The following is a 24,772-nucleotide window of genomic DNA, read 5'->3' on the forward strand; positions in this document are numbered from 1 at the left end:
CTTTCAGAAATTTAGTCAGTGTACTTGATCTCTCCCCCCATAAGACAATTCCTGGAATTAGAAGCAAATGCAATCACTTAGGAATGCTCAACATGGGCACCATGGTAGGGTTGTGGCTAGCTTGGAGGACCTATCACAGCTTGGACTGTCCTCTGTAAGGGGTCTCCGCGAAAAGCATAGGTTTCCCCTGGGTGCTTCAGTTTCCTCCTGCAGTCGAAAAGACGTGCTGGGTAGGTTAACTGGTCAATGCAAATTATCCCACGCCTCTCAAAGTCCAATCCTATGTCCCCATCGTGAGAGGTGGAAACGGGCAAGGCTGGCCTACAGTGCTCTGGTGAGCTGTGGAGGCCAATCCCCTGTATGGTGGATATAATGGATTACCAAAAAAAAATGACAACCGCCAAACATAACATTGACTTTGGACGATGGAAACCGGAGGTCATTGATGGCCTTTGCCTCACTGGGAGCTAAGGGCCCAAGAAGGAAGAAGAAATCGGGTCAGGGTTAAACCTGGGTTGAGGGGATGATGGGGCAGCACGGCTCAAAGGGCCAGAAGGGCATATTCTGTGCGGTATCTCCAAAATAAATTAATTAATTAACAAACAGTCCTGTGAAGCAGATCCAGTGAAGGGAACATTATGAAACACTCAGGTGCTGTTCTCCTCTGTAACATTCAACGTGAAGTAATTTCACTCAGTAAAATGATAAGCCTATGTGTCTATGTTTCCTATCTTGCCTTTATTGGAAGGAGAAGCACAATATCAACAAGCCAAGGTACAAGATCTTCAAACAATTTCACAGCTTTATTCTTTTTATACGATCAAAGTTCTCAAATCTGAGTCTGATTATAAGTTTGTAAAATGCTGTTTACGTTGGATGATATTGCTGCATCTCCATGGCAGCTAATATTCAACCTCTAGTAAATTAGTTCAGAGGCTGCTTTAATTATTAATTAACTAGGACAATAGGCATTTTTTAATCTTATGTTGAATTCTTTTCTTTCTTTCTGATGTTTTTTTTCCACATCATTTTCAATTCAATTCCTTCCTTCCCATATCTAACATTTTGTCCTTACTGAAGGGAAGTGTTTTAGCACTTGCTTGGCATGGCTTGGGTTAGTGACAGGACAGAGTAACTTAAAATGCTGAATAAATTTAACTCTTGGCCCAATTGTGTTGCACTTTTGATGGTGGCCGAGAAGCTGCCTACAACCCTGCATGTTTGGCCTTCTGACAAATGCATTTGGAAGACTGATGATCACTTAAAGGATCAACAATATTCAGACTTGGATTCTATCTTCTGGGATTCTAAACTCATCAAGGATTCATGTTCTCAGTCAGAAACCTGGGCTGCCCTGTTGGAATAATTCGCCCGTGTGATGCATCCTCTGGTGCAGCTGGTTTAATTGGTAACCATCTCAAACGAACCAGAAATTGAGGGTTCGAGTCTAACTCCAGGGATTTCAGTAGTAAGGCTGCTTTTCTAAATGTATTTACTTTTATTTATTTAGACACACAGTATGGAACAGATCCTTACAGCTCAATGAGCCTCGCTGTCAACCTACCAGTTTAAACTTGGACTAATCATGTGACAATTTACAATGACCAATTAACCTACTAACCACTCGGCCTTTGGACTGTGAGCATTCCTTGGAGAGGACGTACAAACTCCTCACAGGGGACTCGGGATTGAGCTCCAGACTCCCACATCTCGAGCTGTAATAGCGTCACGCTAACCACTACACTAGCATGCCAGCGTTCTGCATGATGTTTGCCTGCATATTCCCCTCTCATTAATAGTTCCACCACAGCACCTTGAGGAGTCACCTTGGCATTTCTCAACCCACTTTTGAAGACCACTGTTTTTTTTTGATAATACCGTACTTATTATAAGATTCATACTTTTTAATAAACTCACATATTTTTCACCATACATAGTGTTTCATCCCCACTCTCTGGCAGAAAGTGGTATAACAGTTGAACTAACGGTTTATCACCTTTTCTCATTTTTCATTGGCTAAGTATTAGCACATCACCCACGTGATGCAATTATTTTAATTATGTAGCCTATTAACTAGTTTATTATCTAAGAAGTTTCTTATCTATAAAAGTCATGGATTTTTCAGAGGCACCATCTTTTGCTTTGCTTCTTTATTCTTTTGTCTTTGAATTCACCTCTCAGCATCCTTCCTCAGTTCTTTATTTAGTTTGCTTAGTATTTGTAGGTTTATTTGTACAATCGTTAGAATAAAGACTGCTCACCACTTTTTGACTCCTGGAAGAACCATAAGGATCAGAAGATAAACAGAGATTCAACACTTAGTCCGTTAACTCACCAGCTCATGGAAACCATGGAAGAAGAGGATGTAACTGTTGCTACACACTGCCATAAAGAGTGCCAGACATATTCCACAGAACATTTCAAACACACTTCGTTTTAATATTTCCTCCTGGTTAAATATTAGATAAAGTGCCCTGACGCTGGTTTAAAAAAGGGACTCACTAATTTTTCACAGATCTCAGAAGTCAACCCCAAGCCACAAACAACAGGAATTCTGCAGATGCTGGAAATTCAAGCAACACACATCAAAGTTGCTGGTGAACGCAGCAGGCCAGGCAGCATCTCTAGGAAGAGGTACAGTCGACGTTTCAGGCCGAGACCCTTCATCAGGACTAACTGAAGGAAGAGTGAGTAAGAGATTTGAAAGTTGGAGGGGGAGGGGGAGATCCAAAATGATAGAAGAAGACAGGAGGGGGAGGGATGGAGCCAAGAGTTGGACAGGTGATTTCACCTGTGAGTCGGCTGGGGTGATATACTGCGTCCGGTGCTCCCGATGTGGCCTTTTATATATTGGCGAGACCCGACGCAGACTGGGAGACCACTTTGCTGAACACCTACGCTCTGTCCGCCAGAGAAAGCAGGATCTCCCAGTGGTCACACATTTTAATTCCACATCCCATTCTCATTCTGACATGTCTATCCACGGTCTCCTCTACTGTAAAGATGAAGCCACACTCAGGTTGGAGGAACAACACCCTATATTCCGTCTGGGTAGCCTCCAACCTGATGGCATGAACATTGACTTCTCTAACTTCTGCTAATGCCCCACCTCCCCCTCGTACCCCATCTGTTATTTATTTTTATACACACATTCTTTCTCTCACTCTCCTTTTTCTCCCTCTGTCCCTCTGAATATACCCCTTGCCCATCCTCTGGGTTCTCCCCCCCCCCCGCCGTCTTTCTCCCCGGACCTCCTGTCCCATGATCCTCTCATATCCCTTTTGCCAATCACCTGTCCAGCTCTTGGCTCCATCCCTCCCCCTCCTGTCTTCTCCTATCATTTTGGATCTCCCCCTCCCCCTCCCACTTTCAAATCTCTTACTAGCTCTTCTTTCAGTTAGTCCTGACGAAGGGTCTCGGCCTGAAACGTCGACTGTACCTCTTCCTAGAGATGCTGCCTGGCCTGCTGCGCTCACCAGCAACTTTGATGTGTGTGGCTTCAACCCCAAGCCGTTGACTTCAGTGGTGATTACCCAGTTTTCTCACTTTTCACCGAGATGATGTTACTCGGACTAGCTCTTCTGAACCACTCCACCCAGGCGCCATCGTAGATCATCACGTGGTCTTGCCCGCACAGGCTGGCAGCAAGGGCGATGTGGCAGGCAGAGACCCCTGTGCCACAGGTGCCCACCAGCGGTTTGGACAGGTCAACACCACGCTCTTCAAAGAGGTTCCGCAGCTCTTTCTCACTCTTGATCCTTAGAGTCTCTGGGTCCAAGAATTCACTGAAAGGGATATTGACACTGCCTGGGATGTGACCAGGGTCGAAACCTTGAGAAATAGGGCAGAGAGAAAGATTAAAACTTTCCCAAAGCAAACCAAAAATCTTTTCATGCTGGAAATTTTATTTATTTATTTACAGCAGGGGCTCCCCACCTTTTTTTTTAAATGCCATGGACCAACACCATTAAGCAAGTTGGGAGCCCCTGATTTAGAGATATAGCACAGGCCCTTCCAGCCCAACGAGCTCACGCCACCCACGTGATCAACTCACCTGCTAAAACTTACATCTTTGAAATATGGGAGGAAACCAGAGCACCTGGAGGAAAACCACGCAGTCACAGGGAGAACATACCAGCTCCTTACAGACAGTGGCAGGAATTGACCCCAGGGTCAGTGGCGCTGTAGCAACGCACAACTACTATGCCACCCTATGTACTGGAAGGCCTGGCAGACTGGGTAGCAGAAAGAATGTAACAAGTTCACCATTCCAATCCTACATGACTTTAACCTCAGGATAAATACTTTGTACTTTATTGTCGCCAAACAATTGATACTAGAACGTACAATCATCACAGCGATATTTGATTCTGCACTTCCCGCTCCCTGGATTACAAATCGATAGTAAATATTAAGAATTTAAATTATAAATCATAAATAGAAAATAGAAAAATGGAAAGTAAGGTAGTGCAAAAAAACCAAGAGGCAGGTCCGGATATTTGGAGGGTACGGCCCAGATCCAGGTCAGGATCCGTTCAGCAGTCTTATCACAGTTGGAAAGAAGCTGTTCCCAAATCTGGTCGTACGAGTCTTCAAGCTCCTGAGCCTTCTCCCAGAGGGAAGAGGGACGAAAAGTGTGTTGGCTGGGTGGGTCGTGTCCTTGATTATCCTGGCAGCACTGCTCCGACAGCGTGCGGTGTAAAGTGAGTCCAAGGATGGAAGATTGGTTTGTGTGATCTGTGATCTGTATGATCTGTGAAAATTTCACCCCTCAGCACATATTATAGTCTTCCAAATCTCAATGTCACAGTTTTAAATAAAGATTCTGTGAGCTCAATTTACATTTCTTCAGGGAGTACCTTTGAAAGTGCTGCAGATGCTGGAATTCTGAAATAAAAACTGAAACCCAGGACATGCCCTTTTCTCACTGTTACCATCAGGAAGGAGATACAGAAGCCTGAAGGCACACACTCAGCGATTCAGGAACAGCTTCTTCCCCTCTGCCATCCGATTCCTAAATGGACATTGAATCCATGAGCACTACCTTACCTTTTTTAATATATAGTATATCTGTTTTTGCACTTTAAAAAAAAATCTATTCAATATACATATACTGTAATTGATTCACTTGTTTATTTATTATTATTTTTATTTTATTCATTTTTATTTTTTTTCTCTCTCTGTGCTAGATTATGTATTGCATTGAACTGCTGCTGCTAAATTAACAAATTTCACGTCACATGCTGGTGATAATAAACCTGATTCTGAACTGTTGTGAATACTCGGCAGATCAGCTGGCATCTGAAGGAATATTTGTGGAGGCCAAGTCATTGGGTATATTTAAAACGGAGGCTGATAGGTTCTTGATTAGTCGGGGCATCATAGATTATGGGGAGAAAGAAAATGGGTTTCAGAGGGATAATAAATCAGCCATGATGGACTGGTGGGGTAGACTCAATGGCCGAGTGGCATTCTGTCTTAGGAAAGAACACAGTTAATGTTTCAGGTTCTGCTGGAAGTTATTTTCCTAAAATGTTAACTGTTATACTGTGTCCACAGATGCTGCCTGACCCGCTGAGTTCTTCTGTTTCATTTCAAACACTTTCCAATCCTTTCTGGCCTAGACAACCTGCAGGGTAAACAGTTGAAAGTGACCATTACCCGTTGATGAAATGGGGCGAAAAGGGTGATTAAACTCATTCAGCCCAGGTCCGAGCTCTTCTATAGTGGGGAGAAAAACATTGTTTGCTTGTAATTATAAAGAATATTTTGCAGTTCCAGTTGAGAGGGGAACTATGGTCCTTAAGTATAAGATAGTCATTATCATGAACAGGGAATTCTGCTTTTAGTAATGACTACCTCATATTTAATTGGAGAAGTATAAAGTACAAAGAATTGAGGGTCACAGTAGGGTAGTGATTAGCACAACACTATTATAGATCAGGGTGTTCCAGGGTTCAGAGTTCAACTCCAGCACTGTTCTGTAAGGATTCTCTATATATCCTCCCCATGGAATGTGTGGGTTTTCTCTAGTCCTCCAGTTTCCTCACAGAGTCCAAAAGACGTAACAGTTAGTAAGTAAAGTCAAAGTAAAAAATAAAATTATCAAGAGTACATACATGTCACCACATGCAACCCTGAGATTCTTTTTCTGCAGGCATATTTAGCAAATCTGTAGAACAGTAACTGTAAACAGGATCAATGGATGAAAAACTGTGCAAATACAGATATAAATAAATAGCAATAAATAATGAGCATGAAATAACAAGATAAAAGAGTCCTTAAATGAGTGTAGTTATCCCCTTTTGTTCGAGAGCCTGATGGTTGAGGGGTAGTTACTGTTCTTGAACCTGGTGGTGTGAGTCCTGAGGCACCTGTAACTTCTACCTGATGGCAGCAGCAAGAAAGCAGCATGGCCTGGGTGGTGAGGATAATGGACGCTGCTTTCCTATGGCAACATTTCATTTAGATGTGCTCAGTGGTTGGGAGGGTTTTACCCGTGATGTACTGGGCCGAATCCACTACCTTTTGTTAGATTTTCCACTCAAAGTCACTGGTGTTCCCCATACCAGCGGTAATGTAGCCAGTCAGCACACTTTCCACCACACATCTGTAGAAGTTTGCAAAGGTTTTTGGTGACATGCCGAACATCCGAAGACTCCCGAGGAAGTAGAGGCGCTGTCGTGCTTACTTTGCAATTATACTTATATAAGAGGTCCAGTCGGTTAACTGGTCATTGTAAATTGTCCTGTGATTAGGTTAGGGTGCATCGGGCTTGTTGGGGTCGCTGTGGCGGCGTGGCTCGAATGGCTGGAAGGACCTCCTCCGCGCTGACCGCTAAATAAATAATACATACAGTAAATAAATTCGGGAGGAACTCTTTCTGCTTAGGGAGTGCCAGCAATGTGGAACTGATTGCCAGAGGGATGAGAGAGATGAATCACATGGAACCAATTATGGAGAACATTAATAAGCCAGTGGTGTGTGGATGAAGTTAGACGCAGAGTGTTAGGACGTGGTTCCTGTAAAGCAGTAACCAGCACATCTGCAACTCTCACATATTCTGAGCACAATTTCTCTTCTGATACCTCTTCCAATGTTTGAGCGGCAGGCAGAGAGTCCCACGACCTGGGCTTCAGCTAGTTACCCCGGTCTAATAATAAGATATCAGCCTCTTCTGAGCCAACTTACTTGCCATACATGCTGACTCACAACATTTACCTAACTAACAATCCAGTCGGCTGAGAACGAGGATACAACTGCCCCCCGGGCTGTATTATTCTTGAACTAACTGGAGTGTTGTGTGCAGTTCTTGACATGTACCTGCAGGGAAGGTATCAATATGATTGAAAGAGTACAGAGAAGTTTTACTAGGACGTTGCTAGGACTTGAGTTATGGGGAAAGCTTGGAATAGGTTAGGACTAGTGCAGGAGAATGGGGGGAGGGAAATAAAATGATGAGGGGTATGGACGGGATAAATGCAAGCAGGCTTTTTTCCTACTGAAGTTGGCTGAGAGTAGAACCAGAGGTGATACACTAAGGGTGAAATGTGAAGTATTGTACTTAAGGGGGAAACTCAGAGTGTGGAATGAGCTGCCAGTAGAAGTGGTTGATGTCAGCTTGAATGCAACATTTAAGAGAAGGTTGGACAACTACATGGCTACGATCCAGGTCCAAGTCAATGGGACTTGGCAGAATCTAAATGGGCCGAAGGTCCCCTTTCTGTGCTGTAGTGCTCTATAATTCTACGACTTTAAATATTCCTTTAAACAGGTAACATAATTCTCTCTGGGCGATGGTGAGGAAATCAAACGGAAGAAGGGTACCAAAGAGCAAATAGGCCGCAGTAATTAACAAAGGTCAACAGAAGAAAGAGACTTAGAGACGCTGAAAAAGTAGTGGATACAGCCCAGTCCATCACAGGACGCACCCCCCCCCCCCCGCCCGATCACTGAATGAATAGTTGGGAATAAACAGATAGTCCTTCTTTTTGTATTTGTGCAATTTATTACCTTTTGCACACTGCTTGTTTGTCCATCTTTGTGTGTAGTTTTTCATCGACTCTACTGTGTTTCTTTGTATCTACAGTAAGCACTCGCAAGAAAATGAATCTCAGGGTAGCAGATAGTGACATAAACGTACCTTGATAATAAAGTTACTTCACTTTTACACCGGGCTCAATCCCATTTACTTCACACCTGCGAGTACAAAATGTCAGGTCATGGTCACTGAACGGCAGTCAGGAAATGGGACCCTGGTTCTGTTTCCTCGTGCAGACTTGTAGTTCCCCAACCCTTTTCACTTGATAATCCATGCATAGCGGAGAGAGTATTTACATTGATTAGAGGCCATGCACAGCTCAATGGGATCTCCATCTTGCTGAGTTTCTGTTCCAGAGACCCAAATTGTGATACTTTTTCAGAAGAAAGAAAGCAAACAAATAAAGCCCAGTTATTCTGACCCTCCCAAGTTCAAGTTCATCATTCAACCATACACATGTATTCCACCAAGCGAGACGCTCCTCCAGACCAAGGTGCACAACACAGTACATATAACTCACGTGCATAAAGTAATGTTACCACAAATAAATTAACCAATAATAAGGTGCATACACAATACAAATTTAAAAGTAAGCAGTATAACGCTACTGGCGCTTCATACGTGATGAGACCTGAGTGGTGGCAGGGAGTTCAGTAATTGTGTGGCCTGGGGGAAGAAGCTATTTCCTATCCTAACAGTTCTTGCCCTAATGCTACGATACCTCCTGCCTGATGGTAGAGGGTCAGAGAAATTGTCAGATGGATGGGAGGCATCACTGACAATGCAGTGCTCCTGATAAATATCTACTGGCTGTCGTCAGTACAGGAGAATCCCAGTTCCTGGTAATACCCACAAAGTGCTGGCGGAACTCAGCAGATCAGATAGCATCTATAGAAATGAATAAACAGTCCGGTTTAAGATGAAGCTCAGCGACCACTTATCAGCAGCAAACAAAACAAAGGGAACTACTAAATAGTTTATTTATAACACTCTTTTTGGTAAGCAATCACCACAAACAATAGACTGTAACTTCCCTTTGGACTTGGTGGTGATTCAATGCGGCAGAACCCAGGTGAGGCGACAGAGGAGAGGGTACAGGCCTGTCGACAAGAGTGAGAAACGACCTCAGGATTGAATGATTTAAGTGCCAGGACAAATCGAGTCAGCAGGATCCCGGCCCCAAAGGTTATCAAAGCAGTAGAACTGGACGTTCGGACGATGATTTAAGCAGGTCAGATTGAGAAGGTCAGGGTGACGGGGCTGGAGTGAGGGATGGGCCGGTTCAGCTCGCTGCTCCATGACGTTTACTCTGCTCTGCACTGAGCTGAGGCTGTGGCTCTGTGTCTGTCGACAGACTTTCTATCATGAACTTCAGTTCTAAATGTGATTTGCTTGCCTTTCTTGTTTGCACGGTTCATTTTTATTTTCTGCAGTCTTTTTTTTAAAATGGGTCCTTTCGGTTTCTTTGTTTCGTGGCTGTCTGTAAGGAGGCAAATCTCAAGTTTGTATACGTACTTTGATGATAAATGTACTTTGAACTTTGACATTTTGAGCCCAGAGCCTTCTCCAGGAACCAGCCCGAAATGTGGACTGTTTATTCATATCCATAGATGCTGCCTGACCTGCTGAGTTCCTCCAGCATTTTGTGTGTGTTGCTCTGGATTTCCAGCGTCTGCAGAATCTCTTGTGCCCCGGCTTATACATTCCAGGGTAACACATTATACATAAGAAGCAGTAAAATCCTTCAGGGCAAACATACTCCAGTGGAATCTTCCATGACCATTCGTCACTGGTTGGAGATAAATAATACAGAAGAAAGTTCACAACATTCTATTCAGATGGTCGACCTTTAATCTTTTGCAAAGATGCTTCTTGCACTAAATAAACAGGGATGTTAATCATGTCAGGATTTTATCACAAATCAATTCACCGACCTTGCTCAGCTCCTGTGAACATGATAATTTGGGAGCAAGCCACCTCAGATAGTAATAGTCATACTTTATTGATCCCGGGGGGGGGATTTTGCAGAAGGTTGGGGGGGGGGCGGGAAGGAGTGGGGGAGAGGGGAGAAGCTTTATTTGTCACATGTACGTAGAGATATACAGTTAATGTATTGTTTGTGTCAAATTAAATCAGCGAGGATTGTGCTGGGCAGCCACACTACCAGCGCCAACATAGCATGCTCACAACTCACTAATCCTAACCCATATGTCTTTGGAGGAAAGCAGAGCATGGGCAGAATGTACAAACTCCTTACAGGCAATGGTGGGAATCGAACCCTGATCAGTGAGCCGTCACCCTTCTGAGGCACAGTTCCTTGAAGATGTCTTGGATACTACGGAGACTAGTACCCAAGACGGAACTGACTGATTTTAAAACTTCCTATAGCTTCTTTCCATTCTGTGCAGTACCCCACCCCCGGCCCATACCAGAATGTGATACAGCCCGTCAGAATGTTCTCCACGGTATATTTGCATGTCTTAGGTGACAAACCAAATCTCCTCAAGCTCCTAATGAAATATAGCCGCTGTCTTGCCTTCTCCATAGCTGCATTGAAATGTTGGGCCCAGGTTAGATCCTCAGAGATGCTGACACCTAGGAACCTGAAGTTGCTCACTCTTTCCAGTTCTGAACCCTCTCTGTGTGCTCCCTCATCTTACCCTTTCTGAAGTCCACAATCAGTTCTTTGGTCTTACCGACGTTGATCGCAACTTCTTCCCACCATCCAGTGATTTAAATATCCCTTCTGGGTGAAAGAACAAATCAATTGTATTACATTCAGTACTCACAACATCGTCTCCTTGACACTGGAGAAACCAAACTCAGATGGAGGGACCCCTTTGCAGAGTAGCTGTAATCAGTCCACTGGAGTGACCCTGAATGTCCAGATCCTAGTCACTTTAATTCTCCTTCCAGTCCCAATCCAATCTCTGATCTTCTACGTTGTTACAAATGTAAACTTGAGGGATATAACTTCATCAACTCAGCCCACCTTCCCGCCGCCTTCATAGCGATAGAGTTCCTCTTGCCCTTACCTACCACCCCATGATCTCCATGTCCAACACATCATCCTCTGCAACTCCCGCCATCTCCAAAAGGATTCTACACATCTTTACCTACCATCCCTCCCTCCACTTTCCACAGGGATCGCTCCCTCCGCGATTTCTTTGTCCATTCGTCCCTCCCCACTAATCTCCTTCGCGGCACTTACCCCTACAAGTGTTACACCTGCCCATTCAACTCCTCCCTCACCTCCACTTATGGGCCCCCAAACTCTCCTTCCAGGTGAGGCAACACTTCACCCGTGAACCTGCCGGGGTCGTCTATTGTGTCCAGTGCTCCCGATGCGGCCTCTTCTACACTGGTGAGGCCCGTCGTAAATTGGGGTACCACACCGTCGAGCACCTCCGCTTAATCTGCTGAAAGCGGAACTTCCCAGTGGCCAAGTGTTTTAATTCCTGTTCCGACATGTCAGTCAATGGCCTCCTCCTGTGTCAAGATGAGGCCACTCTCAGAGTGGAGGAGCGATACCTCATATTCTGTCTGAGTAGCCTCCAACCTGGTGGCATGAATATTGATTTCTCCTTCCAGTAAATGTTTTTCCGTTCCCTCGCACCCGACCCCCACCTCTGCCTCTATTCCTCACGCTGGCCTTTCAGCTCTTATCACCAGCTTATCACTTCCCCCTGGGTCCCCTCCTCTTTCCCAGTCTCCTGTGGTCCACTCTCCCCTCCTATCAGGTATCTTTTCCTCCAGCCCTTTACCTTTCCCACCCACCTGGCTTCACCTTTCTCCTTGTAGCCCGTCCTCCTTCCACATCTCCCAACTTTTTATTCTGGCGTCTTCCCTCTTTCTTTTCAGTCCTGACGAAGGGTCTCAGCCCAAAACATCGACTGTGTATTAATTTTCATAGACGCTGCCTGACCCGCCAAGTTCCTCCAGCATTTTGTGTGTGTAACTTCATCAATTGTTTGGGCAAATTAGTCTACTGGACTCAATACTAATTCTTCCCTTCTCGTGTCCTCAGCTGCCTTCTTTGGGTTCCCCTTCTCCTTCCCCTTCTTCCATGGACCACTGTCCTCTCCTATTAGGTTTCTTCTTCAGCCCTTTCCCTGTTCCACCGGTCCCCTCCCTCACCTGCCAGTTTGTACTCTTTCCTCTTCCCCCTCCCCCTTTTTATTCTGGCATCATCAGCCTGAGACAGTGGTGTCAAGAAAAACAACCTCTCACTTTGTCGCAAAAACAAAGGAGCTGGTTGTGGACTACAGGAGGAATGGAGACAGGCTAACCCCTATTGACATCAATGGATCTGGGGTTGAGAGGGTGAACAGCTTTAAGTTCTGCTGCATAAACATCACTGAGGATCTCATGTGGTCTGTACATACTGGCTGTGTGGTGCAAAAGGCACAACAACACTGCTTTCACCTCAGACGGTTGAAAAAGTTTATGGACCCCCAAATCCTAAGGACATAGAAACATAGAAAATAGGTGCAGGAGTAGGCCATTCAGCCCTTCAAGCCTGCACCCCCATTCAGTATGATCATGGCTGATCATCCAACTCAGAACCCTGTACCTGCCTTCTCTCCATACCCCCTGATCCCTTTAGCCACAAGGGCCATATCTAACTCCCTCTTAAATATAGCCAATGAACTGGCCTCAACTGTTTCCTGTGGCAGAGAATTCCACAGATTCACCACTCTCTGTGTGAAGAAGTTTTTCCTAATCTCAGTCCTAAAAGGCTTCCCCTTTATCCTCGAACTGTGACCCCTCGTTCTGGACCTTCTACAGGGGCACAATTAAGAGCCTGGTATGGGAACTGTACTTCTATCAATTGCAGGACACTGCAGAGAGTGGTGTGGACAGCCCAGCGCATCTGTAGATGGGAACTTCCCACTATTCACGACATTTACAAAGACAGGTGTGTAAAACGGGCCCAAAGGATCATTGGGGACCTGAGTCACCCCAACCACAAACTGTTCCAGCTGCTACCATCCAGGAAACGGTACCGCAGCATAAAAGCCAGGATCAACAGGCTCCAGGACAGCTCCTTCCACCAGGCCATCAGACTGATTAATTCCTGTTGTACATACTATTTATTACAAATTACTATAAATTGCACATTGCACATTTAGACAGAGACGTAATGTTAAGATGTTTATTCCTCATGTATGTGAAGGATGTAAGTAACAAAGTCAATTCAATTCTTCCTTTCCAGTCCTGATAAAGTGTCTTGGTCCAAAACATCAATTGTCTATTTCCCATCCCATTGATGCTGCCTGACCCGCTGAGTTCCTCCAGCATTCTGTGCATGTTATTCCCTACTGAATTCTACAGCTTCAGCTAATTCACTCCCTTGATCGTATCAGAATCCCCCAGTCTTGCTACAAGTCCGACTGTGATATTGGTGCAGTTTTTCTCTCTCCAGTGTCTCAGCTGCTGGGTATTTCATACAGCTTTGACCAGCATTTTGCAGTTTTAACATGCCCTTCATTCGCTCTCTCTCTAATTGCTTCATTAACTTATTAAACAGATGCTTTCACAACAGCAACCCTGCTCCTGTCTATCAAAGATATAGAGTCATAGAGAAAAACAGGCTCTTCGGCCCATCTAATCCATGCTGAAAACATTTAAACCGCCTGCTCCCGTCTGCCTGCACCAGGACCATATCCCTCCATACCCCTACCATCCATGCACCTATCCGTTGAAATTGACCTTGCATGCATCACTTGTGCTGGCAGCTCATTCCACACTCTTACGTCCCTCTGAGTGAAGAAGTTTCCCCTCATACTGCCCTTAAACTTCTCAGCTTTCACCCTGAACCCATGACCTCAGCCTGCAGTCCCACCCTACCTCAGTGGAAAAACCCTATCTAAACCCCTTATAATTTTGTATCCCTCAGAGGAATCTTGAGGTGCACATTCCTCAAAGTTACAGCACAAGCTGATAGGGTGGTTAAGAAAGCTTATGATGTGTTGCCACAAGAGGACACAGGTTTAAGGTGCTGGGGAGTAGGTACAGAGGAGATGTCATTAAGTTTTTTACTCAGTGTGTGGAATGGGCTGCTGGCAACGATGGTGGAGACGGATACCATAGGGTATTTTAAGAGACTTTTGGATAGGTGCGTGGAATTTAGAAAAATAGAGGGCTATGGGGAAGTCTAGTAATTTCTAAGGTAGGAACATGTTCGGCACAACTTTGTGGGCCGAAGGGCCTATATTGTGCTGGAGGTTTTCTATGTTTCTATGTGTTTGGCCCTTTGCTAGTCGGTGGACTGACCTCAAGAGCCACAAGGTAATGTTGCAGCCCTAAAAAACTCTGGTTAGACTATACTTGGGAGTATTGCATTCCGCTCTGGTCACCGAAGATGTGGAAGCCAGAGAGAGTGCAGAGGAGATTTACCAGGATGCTGCCTGGATTAGGAGGTAAATCTTATGAGGACAGGTTGAGTGAGCTAGGGCTTTTATCTTTGGAGGGAAGGAGGATGAGAGGTGACTTGATAGACGTGTACAACATCAGAGGCATATAGAGTGGACAGCCAGAGACTTTTTTTCAGGAAGGATTAAGATTGATTTTAGAATAAATCAAAGGGTCGTCACAACATTGTGGGCCGAAGGGTCTGTACTGTTCTATGTTTTATATAAACGGTGCAAGGTGAAACATAGCAGAGAGAGAATGATTTGGAAGAAAAACCTGGTCTGGGCTCAGGTTGGGTGCCTTGGAACCTGCCCGAGGGTCTGGCATCCACCAACTGGAACTCCTTGCTGTCAATGTTGTCCAGGACCTGCTCGAAACTCTTGACACAGGCTCGGGGCTGCGGCTGGAACTGGGCGGGAGGCAGCTGCTGAATCTCGGCGGTGACCGGCAGACCCTGGCGGCACCAAAGCTCCAACCCCCCGTCCAGCACCGACACCCGGCTGTGCCCGAAAGCCCGGAACATCCACCAGACGCGCGGCGAGCAGAACATCCCCCAGTCGCTGGCGTCGTAGACCACGACGTGCGTGGCGTTGCCGATGCCCAGGGCACCCACGTACCGGCCGAAGTGCTCGGCCGGCGGCATCATGTGGTCGTGGGGCGACGAGGTGTCGCTGCACTCGTTAAGGTCGAAGAAAGCAGCCCCCGAGATATGCCGTTCCTCGAACTCCTTCCTGCCGTTGCGCGGCACCGTGGGCAGGTACCAGGAGCAATCCAGCACCCGCAGCGTACCCGCCTTGGCCGTGCGGATAGCCTCAGCCAGCCAGGCTGAAGACACGACACTGCGCACCAACGCCATGGCTCCCTCTCCTCCCTCCCTGCGTTGGAGCGGAACCGCACTTCACCCGGCAGGAAACCGACCTTCCACCCCCTACCGAGCTCCCATTTAAGCGCACTTTGCTTCCTCGTTCAGCTGAACAGATCTTGCGCCGCGCTGTCCCTTGGGACTGGACTGTAAAAATTTATAAAACAAAAAAATCTTAAATAAGGAGATTCTACAGAAGATCCAGAGCAACACATACAAAATGCTGGAGGAACTCAGCACCTCTGGAAATGAATAAACAGTCGCCGTTTCAGGCCAAGACCCTTGTTCAGGACTGGAAAAGAATGGGGGAGACCCCAGAATAAAAAAGTGAGGGGAAGGGAAGGAGAATAGCTAGAAGGTGATAGGTGAAGCCAGGCAGGTGGGAAAGGTAAAGGGATGGAGAGAGGAAGGAATCTAATAGGAGAGAGAGAGAGAGAGACGAAGGGGGGACACCAGGGGGAGGTGATAGGCAGGTGAGGAGAAGAGGTAAGAGGAAGGAAGAGAAAAAAGGAGAAATTGATGTTTATGCCATCAGCTTGAGGGCAACCTAGACAGAATATGACCTGTTGCTCCTCCACAGTGAGAATGGCCTCATTGTTGCAAAAGAGGAGGCCATGGCTGGACATGTCCAAACAGGAATGGGGATAGGTTTTAGAATGGTTGGCCACTGGGAAATTCTGCTTTTGGCGGATGGAGCGGAGGTGATTGACATAGTGGTTCCTCCAGTCGATGTTGGGTCTCACCACTGTAGATGAGACCACAACGGGAGCGCCATATACCTATTCATGCTTTCTCCCTCTCAACATCAAGATTATTGTCATAGGAACAAGTATGGTGAAATTCTGTATCATTGCAATGAACGACTTGCATGCAGCAGCATCAAGCAGAGAACTTCAGTCAGAACGCACAGTAGCTATACATAACTTATACATTGATGAAAAAAGTACAAATAAGACATTAGTGCAAATGAGAAAAAAAAACAATCAGAGAAAGTCCACAGTAGTGCAAGAGTGGTCTGGAGTGTTCCGTTACTGAGGTAGGGGTAGGTTTTGCAGGTCAGTTCAAGAACCTGATGGTTATAGGAAAATAATTGTTCCAGAACAGGGTGCTATGGGATTTGAGTCTTTCGTACTTAATGCACAAAAAATAGCAGTGAGAAGAGGGCATGACCTGGATGGTAGGGGAATTACACTCTGATAGATGCTACTTTCTTGTAGCAGTGCCTTATGGAGAAACAGTAAGTGTGGGAACAGCAGGGCATTGTTCCCTCAGTCTCTGACATGGGGAGAAAGCAGCAGGAGGGGGAAAAGATTAATGTTTCAGCAGTGAGAGGAAGGAGAGGGTGGTCTGTATATTATAGGACCACATGGTCATCCTCCTCCACTAGGGCATGTTCATACTGTATTTTTTATTTTTTTTTAAAGAGTCTGCTCTCTTGTCTGTCTCCTATGCAACAAAATCAATGAATGAATGAATTAATTAATTCAGAGATGGTGCGGGATAGGCCTCAATGTACCCCTAACCTAATCACAGGATAATTGACAATGACTCATTAAATTACTTGGTATGTCTTTAGATTGTGGGAGGAAACTGGAGAAAACTCACGCTTTGTACGACGAGGACGTCAGAATTCAGACTTGTCAATTGACCATTTCAAATGATTTTGGTCTCAAGTGAGGTTTATAAATATGCTCTGTATCAAAGTACAGACATGAGCCAAAGGCCCGTGTTTCTAATGTAACCCTCCGGTTTGGCCAGCATGTGTTTGTCTAGGGTGGGACAGCCTCTGGCCCAGCCAAACTGAGCAATCTCGTTTGTGTGGATGCTGCGTGGTGTTGCCCGGTTACAAATCCACACTGCAAAATATCAGACAGTACACCATATGCAATTAAACGATTGAACTTTATAAATCTTAATCTGACTATAGAAAATAATCTATAGTCTGACTAGTCTTAATCTGACTACAAAGAAAATAAAAAGGAAAAGGGCCCGTTTTAATGAAACAGTCTAACGTGCACGTTGGAGCTCGCGGATTTGTCCATTTGTTCCCCATCGACCACCTACCTCCCAGTGTCGCTGACTGTCGGACCCTCGCTCCGAGTCCACTCTGTCTGCCAGTCTACCAACTCTCTCCACTCGCGTCTTCTCTCTTCATCTCGCCGACAAAAGCCCGCAAAATCCCTGCTCCCAGACCCACAAGAAAGAACAACATGCCTCTCATTGGATAGCACACATTCCAAAGCCCCCGTTATCTCTAGTCATAACCTAAATATTGCTGCTACAGAGAAACCATTACCTTAGCAGTGAAATATTACAGAGAGGCCATTACACTACTATAAGACTCTATATCAACACATTAAACAGAGGACAGTATTTCTATTGGTGACCTGATTAACCCGCTTTCCTCTGAACTAAAACACTTACTTAGTGTCCATACTTGTGAAGCAACTGATCTGTTAACTATTGTTTATTGATATTTACCTGATGTATAATAATGATGCCCAATTTCCATAACTGAATAAAATCAATGCAAAGCTTCAGATGAAGCAAGTATAATATTTTAATCAATTAATTATGCCTTATCATGAAACAAACGTATGATCTACAGTAATTATGCATTAGGAGTCAGATGGATAAGTACATCTATCCAGATGCCACAGAATGACCATCTGCTAGAATTCTGTGGAGTTTTTACAAACCTAGGGAGGCAGCTCAAGTTCCCAGAGAACATCGCAGCCATTCCACTCCACCCAGACATGGCGTTAATATCGGAGTCTACAAAGCAAGTAGTCCTGCTGGAACTTACTGTCCCCTGGGAAGACCAGATTGAAGAGACCAACGAGTGCAAGAGGGCTAGATACACAGATCTTGTTGCAGAATGCTGGAGCAATGGCTGGAGAGCTCGCTGTCAGCCAGTCCAGTTTGGGTGCCGGGGCTTTGCTGGCCATTTATTACAGCGGACTCTAAAACTCCTTGGAGTTAAAGGACTGCAGTGCAGAACAGCCACCAAGAACATTCTGGAGGCTGCTGAAAAGGCCTCACGGTGGCTGTGGATCCGGAGGTGGGGGGGATCCGTGGATTAGTGCGCCACTTGGACACAAGTCCGGGTCTGATCACCCCCGGCTGGGTCGCCCGGTCGAGGTTGTCTGATGATTAAAGACCCGAAACACCCTATGACCCCGGGTTCATCACCGAAGACGAGTCCAAGTAGCACCTGAAGGTGTATTCTACAACAAGAAGGACAATTCACGTCACTATTTGAGTATCGTTATTCTGTGACAAATTTTTTCTTCATGTTACCTGTTGTGGCCTGGTTGCCAATGCAATCCACTCTACATGAGAGGTTATGTATTCGTATCCCATTCTAGTGGTCTGAACACAAAAATCTTGGCTCCCCACTTCAATGCAGTACTGAGGACCAGCTGGTTGTATCTTTGGTGAAACATTTACCCAAATACCGTCCAATCCCTTGGATAAATAAGCAAGCACGTGCCACCTTGACAAACGAGCAGAAACATTCTTCCTGGTGTCCAGAGCAACACTTTTTCCTGAATCAAGCTTATAAGCCAGTTACCAGAATCAATATTACATTGACACTTGTGTGAACTTGCTGTGTACGTGTGTGCAGGTTTACTATTACCGATTTTTTTAATATATAAGCATCTTTTAGTCTCGTGAAACCATGGATTTGCACCTTGGAAGGTTTCCAGGGCGCAGACCTGGGCAAGGTTGTATGGAAGACCAGCAGTTGCCCATGCTGCAAGTCTCCCCTCTCCACGCCACCGATGTTGTTCAAGGAAAGGGCAGTAGGACCCATACAGCTTGGCACCAGTGTCGTCGCAGAGCAGTGTGTGGTTAAGTGCCTTGCTCAAGGACACATACGCTGCTTCAGCCAAGGCTCGAACTAGCGTCCTTCAAATCACTAGATGAATGCCTTAACCACTTGGCCACGAGCCAGCACTGATTACACTATAAATTACCTCTTTCTCAGGGTACTTTGAGACATTCTGGTGTCATGAAATATACAATAGAAATGCTAATTGCTTTTCCTTTTACACACATCTGCCACTAGATGGAATTTCAAGATCTCCAGAAATTGCAAATCACCATACAGTTTGAAAGCATTAACTTTGGTAGGGAGATACGAAAGTTCAAGTTTAAGTTTATTTATCAATCAACCATACGTAAGTGTCCATGAATACCAACCAAACAGAACAGTGTTACTCCTGGGCAAGAGTGCAAAGCACAGTACCAACAGTCATACGCAGCACAAGGCATAGACAAATAGAAGGTAAACATAGTCACATTTAAAAAAATTATATATGTAACCCAAGTTGCTGAGTGACGTACTGTAAATTGTGGGTGCATGGTTGTCGTTGGCAAGGACAAGCAGTTCTTAGCAGTCCACAGCTGAACGTAGACACCATGCATGCAATCCAGCTTGACATTCCACTGATCAAACACTGGAGGGCAGCACTAACAGGAGGTGCCAGGCTCTGACCCAACATTGACACCACCGCAGGCATCTCCCGGACTGCTGCAACAGGCAAGCCCGCAGCTTAAGGCCTAGACCTCGCTAGAACTGAGGTTACACAGCTTCCTCATCATCTGTCTCATTAATAAACAAGGGAAACGGACTTGCAACATTTTACATTATCAACGTCCAACAGGGTCTTGTGAGAAACATCCAAGACAATCACTTGCTGTTAGGCTGCCCACCGACTCAGATATCTTCCTGTAGCAAGCAGTAACATGGTCAGCACCAAGTCCAGCTCCTCTGCCATTGAGCAGCTCACTGATGGGGTAGACCCTGCAGTACCTGAAGTTATTAATGCCCAGCATTGTCCTGCAATTGTAAAAAAGACAAAAACAATTTTGGTTGGGCTGTAAGAGGCCGCTGCATCTGAGCATGCCACCATCTTACTGAAAGGTCTTCAAATATTTTGTTATGTTTAATTTCAATTCTTCTTAACAATATGGCCATAAGACATAGGAGCAGAACTTGGCCATTCAGCCCATCAAGTCTGCTCCATCATTTATCATAGCTGATTTATTTTCCCTGCCTTCTTGCCATAACCTTTGACACTCTTACTAATCAAGATCCTACCAACCTCCATTTAAAACATACACAATGACTTGGCTGTCTGTCACAATGAATTCCACAGATTCACCATCCTCTGGCTAAAGAAATTCCTCCTTCAACAAGGAGACCGACACTGTTCACTCTAGGGGAGGAGAGGAGAAGATGGCGGCGCGGCACAGCGTGCACAACCGCTCTGAAATGATATCGTATTTGTTAAGTACGCAATCCTGATTTGATGGAGACAGACGTGAGAAGCACGGAGGAACATCTGGAGAAACTTCTGAAATGCCTGCTTCGCTGCCACTGTGCGATCGAGAATCTCCAGAGAGGAAGGCCCCAAATCCTCGGCCTTGCCTATTGCCGGGGCCAGGGTCAAAGCGCTCGGCAGAGATGGTGCTTGGTATCGGAGGGCTGGTTGGAGGCTCGAAGTTTTCGGATGGACTCAGAGTCGGACTGTGGTCGGATGGTTCCAGGATGCTGCATCGGCAAGTTGGCGGTGCTGGAAGCTCATGGCAGGGAGAGTTTTGCCCTTCAACTGTCTGCGTGAGGTGATGGGGCTTTCAAGAGACTTTGAGATTTTTTTACTGTGCCCATGGTCTATTCTTTATCAAATTACGGTATTGCTTTGCACTGTTGTAACTATATGTTATAATTACATGGTTTTTGTCAGTTTTTTTAGTCTTGATTTGTCTTGTGTTTCTGTGATATCATTCTGCAGGAACATTGTATCATTTCTTAATGCATGCATTACTAAATGACAATAAAAGAGGACTGCGTGTCCTCATAATCTAATCTAAAAGTGGTCTTACCCAGCACCCTGTGCAATCAGCCCTCAAGATTTCCTAATTCTCTCAAACTCACAAGTTGAGTTGGTGGTAAGAAAGGCAAATGCAATCACCTCGAGAGGACCAGGAAACAAAAGCAAGGATGTAATGCTGAGGCTCTACAAGGCCAGAGGTTAAATAGTTTAATTGAGATCAGTACCACGATTAGTGAACTGAAACTGAATTGACAGCAGAATCGGAGTTGGTGGCAGTTGGGTGAGGGGACTCTCACTCACCATTGTCATACTGAGGACAAATAAAGCACATGTAGATGCATCTATAAATTATTCTTTTGTCTTCAGATGAGCTGATCACCTAATATCAGGGTAAAGCTGCAGGACTTTCTTCGGGTAGTATTCTAGATCCAACAATGTTTAGAACATTTATTGATGACCTTCTCATATTCACAAAGTCAGAAATGGAGAGATTCACATCTCTTCCACTGCTGGTACACTTTGACCCCAGAGTGTACCATACATAAAAAGATCAAGCACCTCCTAAATCTGTTACCACTAGTTTAAAATATGGCAATTGTATCTTATTAGCAACACTTCTCAAAGTTTCATCATCATGTTGTGGAAGTACTCAAAGTTCAAAGTAAACTTATTACCAAGTGTATATGTCATTATATACAACCCTGAGATTCGTTTTCCTGTGGGCATACTCAGCAATCTACAGAACAGTAACTATAACAGGATCAACCAGAGTGCAGAAGACAACTAACTGTGCAAATGCAAATGTAAATAAATAGCAATAAATAACAAGAACATGAGGTAACAAGATAAAGAGCCCTTACAGTCAGATAATTGGTCGTGGGAACATCTCAATGGATGGGCAAGTGAGAGTAGTTATCCCCTTTTGTTCAAGAGCTTGATGGTTGAGGTAACTTGATGGTAACTGTTTTTGAACCTGGTGGTGCAAGTCCTGAGGCTCTCGTACCTGCTACCTGATGGTAGCAGCGTTAAAAGAGCATGGTCTGGGTGGTGAGGATCTCTGATGATGGATGCTGCTTTCTTATGACAACATTTCATGTACAAACGTTTGTAGATGTGCTCAGTGGTTGGAAGGGCTTTACCCGTGATGTAACATTCAGAAGCTTTGACTTTCTGCTCAGGGGCTTTGGTGTTTCCATACCAGGCCATGATGCAGCCGGTCAATACACTCTCCACTACACATCTAAGGAAGTGTGTCAAAGTTTTAGATGTGATGCTGAATTTCCATAAACTCCAAAGGAAGTAGAGGCCATTAGAATTTCCAACCTTTACCCGTAATCTTGATCTATAATAATCACTAATTCTAGGTACTAACAACTTGAATAACTTTCCTTATGGTTCCTGAATGGCAGCTCAATGTGACTCATTAACAATCATAATTAGCTTCATTTCTTGCATAAATTTAACAATAATAGTTTAAGGATTGAATCTAGACATTTGTTTGTTAATTTTTAAGATTGCAGAGATTTAATGAAGCATGAAATAACTACGGAGAATATTAATTACATAGTGCAGATTAAAAGACACAAATGCATGTTTCTCATTGAACTTCTAACTGAACTCTCCTTACTGTGGATTGTTAAAAATGGAAGTAGTGCTCATAAAAACAGAGATATGTCAAAAACACAAGCAGGTTGCACTTTAATCACATACTTTTGAAGGAATGACCACGCTCCATCGAAGTATAAATGATCCATTATCATGAAGGGACAGATCCCAAGATTCACAATTTTTTAATTGTCTTTGCTATATATAATTCTGTGGAAGACACTGACAATGTTAAAACGTAATACTCTGGCATTAGAGCAAAGTCAGTATGATGCACACTAATGGATCAGCATTTGATGGAAGAGAGAGTTAATTTGGAGCAGCTCCTGAGATGCCAATGCATCAGGGAAATAGTGAGGGTACTGCCTTACACACAGTTCTTTCCTTAGATGACAGTTGTTTCTACAGCTAACTGGTACTGAAGAGCTATTTTTAGTTATGCCCAATTCATTGCTCTTCAAAGAGAATTGGCTTGAAGGTGAAAGGCTAAAGAAGGGAATGTGAGGCAGTTGGGGTCCTTGCTTCAGACCAATTTTCAAATGTGGATTCCCAGCTCTGTTACCTGCTTTGCTTCCAAGGTTATCTGTTATCTCCTTTGTTCCCATGGACTGAAGCAAAGAGCAGCTCAGAGCTATTCCAGTTTGAGAGCAGATTCCCTTTACAAATATTATATATTAAATATTAATATTATATATTATATATTAAGGGTTCTTAGTTGGATGATCAGCCATGATCATACTGAATGGCAGTGCAGGCTCAAAGGGCCGAATGGCCTACTCCTGTACCTATTTTCTATGTTTCTATATTATGTTTCTATATTAGATTCAATATTCAAATACATTTATTATCAAAGAATGTATAAATTATACTCAGACCTGAACCCCAGAGCAGCCTGGAGTAGGACCAAAACCTCACTTATCAGTTCATCATATTAGTGGGCAAGGAGCACAACAGACAGGGCAGTCTTCACAGCTTCAGCCCCATGGAGAGGGAAGTGAAATCGTGGGAAAGTGAGCAAAATCAGCTCTTGTCCCAGATCACAACACTTTTTTTTCAGTTTATCTGGGCCGTTGTTTAAACTGACCAAACAATGGTTTAGCGAATGGCTCCAGCACCCTGGAGAGAAGAGTGAAGATTGCAGAGAGCAAGCAAAATTGGCTCTCACCTCTGATCTGGGCCAGCATTTAAATTATGTATACATTACGTACGCATTTTAACAGTTCAAAAGTAAACTGCCATGGATGGCCCAAGCCTGGCTGTGAGAGGAGGAGGGCTGGGCATGGGGCTAGCAATCCCATTCTGTTAAAAACTCAGTGCTACAAAAACACCAAAAGAAGGTCCAGAGACCTCATCCCTGGAAGAGAAAGGACCATTGAAGATGCACTTCATCTGGGGATGACTAGAAAGACTGGCCCAGGTCAGAGGACTCGGTTGAGCTATTGTCGGCAGCCCCAGTAGGTGTGTAGGGCTTAAGGAGAAGAACAAGACGTATATGTCACCACATACAACCCTGAGATTCATTTTCTTGTGGGCATCCACAGTACAACAAAGTACAATAGAATCAATGAAAAAATACACAATGACAAACACCAGTGTGCAAAAAAAGACAAACCGTAAATTAAAAAAAAACAGTAGTGTTTAAAAGATTCCTCAAATATCTTTCGTCCAAAATTTATAATCAACTTTTTCTTTGGCCCTGCAGTTAGTTACTCAGGGTTAGTAGCTGATGAATAGTTTAATAAAAATATTTTAAAAGGTGGGGGAGTCCTTGTGCAATGGGCAAGGCGTTAGCATATTGACAGTTAGATGTGTGCTCTTCACAATGCCACTCAATGCATCTATGCTTTCGCTAGAACACAAATCTGCTGCTGCTTCTTCTACCATCCATCCCGCAACCCAGATCAACTTCCTTTGCTCCAAATCATCATGGACTTCTGATTCTGAACTTCTTCCATGATTTGTAATTATTTCACTTTGAATGGTACTTTTAACCTGTTTATCTACATC

At 44.5% G+C, this 24,772-nt stretch overlaps 1 protein-coding gene across 1 annotated transcript; it reads right to left on the bottom strand.

Annotated features, from left to right (window-relative positions):
- Nucleotides 1–3,465: 3,465 nt before the first annotated feature.
- Nucleotides 3,466–15,362, bottom strand: mpst (mercaptopyruvate sulfurtransferase). Its single transcript, XM_072271563.1, has 2 exons — nucleotides 14,732–15,362; nucleotides 3,466–3,831 (listed from the first exon to the last, which is right to left on the bottom strand). Exons 1-2 carry the CDS (start codon nucleotides 15,309–15,311, stop codon nucleotides 3,530–3,532), a joined length of 882 nt encoding a protein of 293 aa, XP_072127664.1. The 5' UTR covers nucleotides 15,312–15,362; the 3' UTR covers nucleotides 3,466–3,529.
- Nucleotides 15,363–24,772: the final 9,410 nt, after the last annotated feature.

This window comes from Mobula birostris, chromosome 11, assembly GCF_030028105.1.
Source record: "Mobula birostris isolate sMobBir1 chromosome 11, sMobBir1.hap1, whole genome shotgun sequence".
Classification (NCBI taxonomy): domain Eukaryota; kingdom Metazoa; phylum Chordata; class Chondrichthyes; order Myliobatiformes; family Myliobatidae; genus Mobula; species Mobula birostris.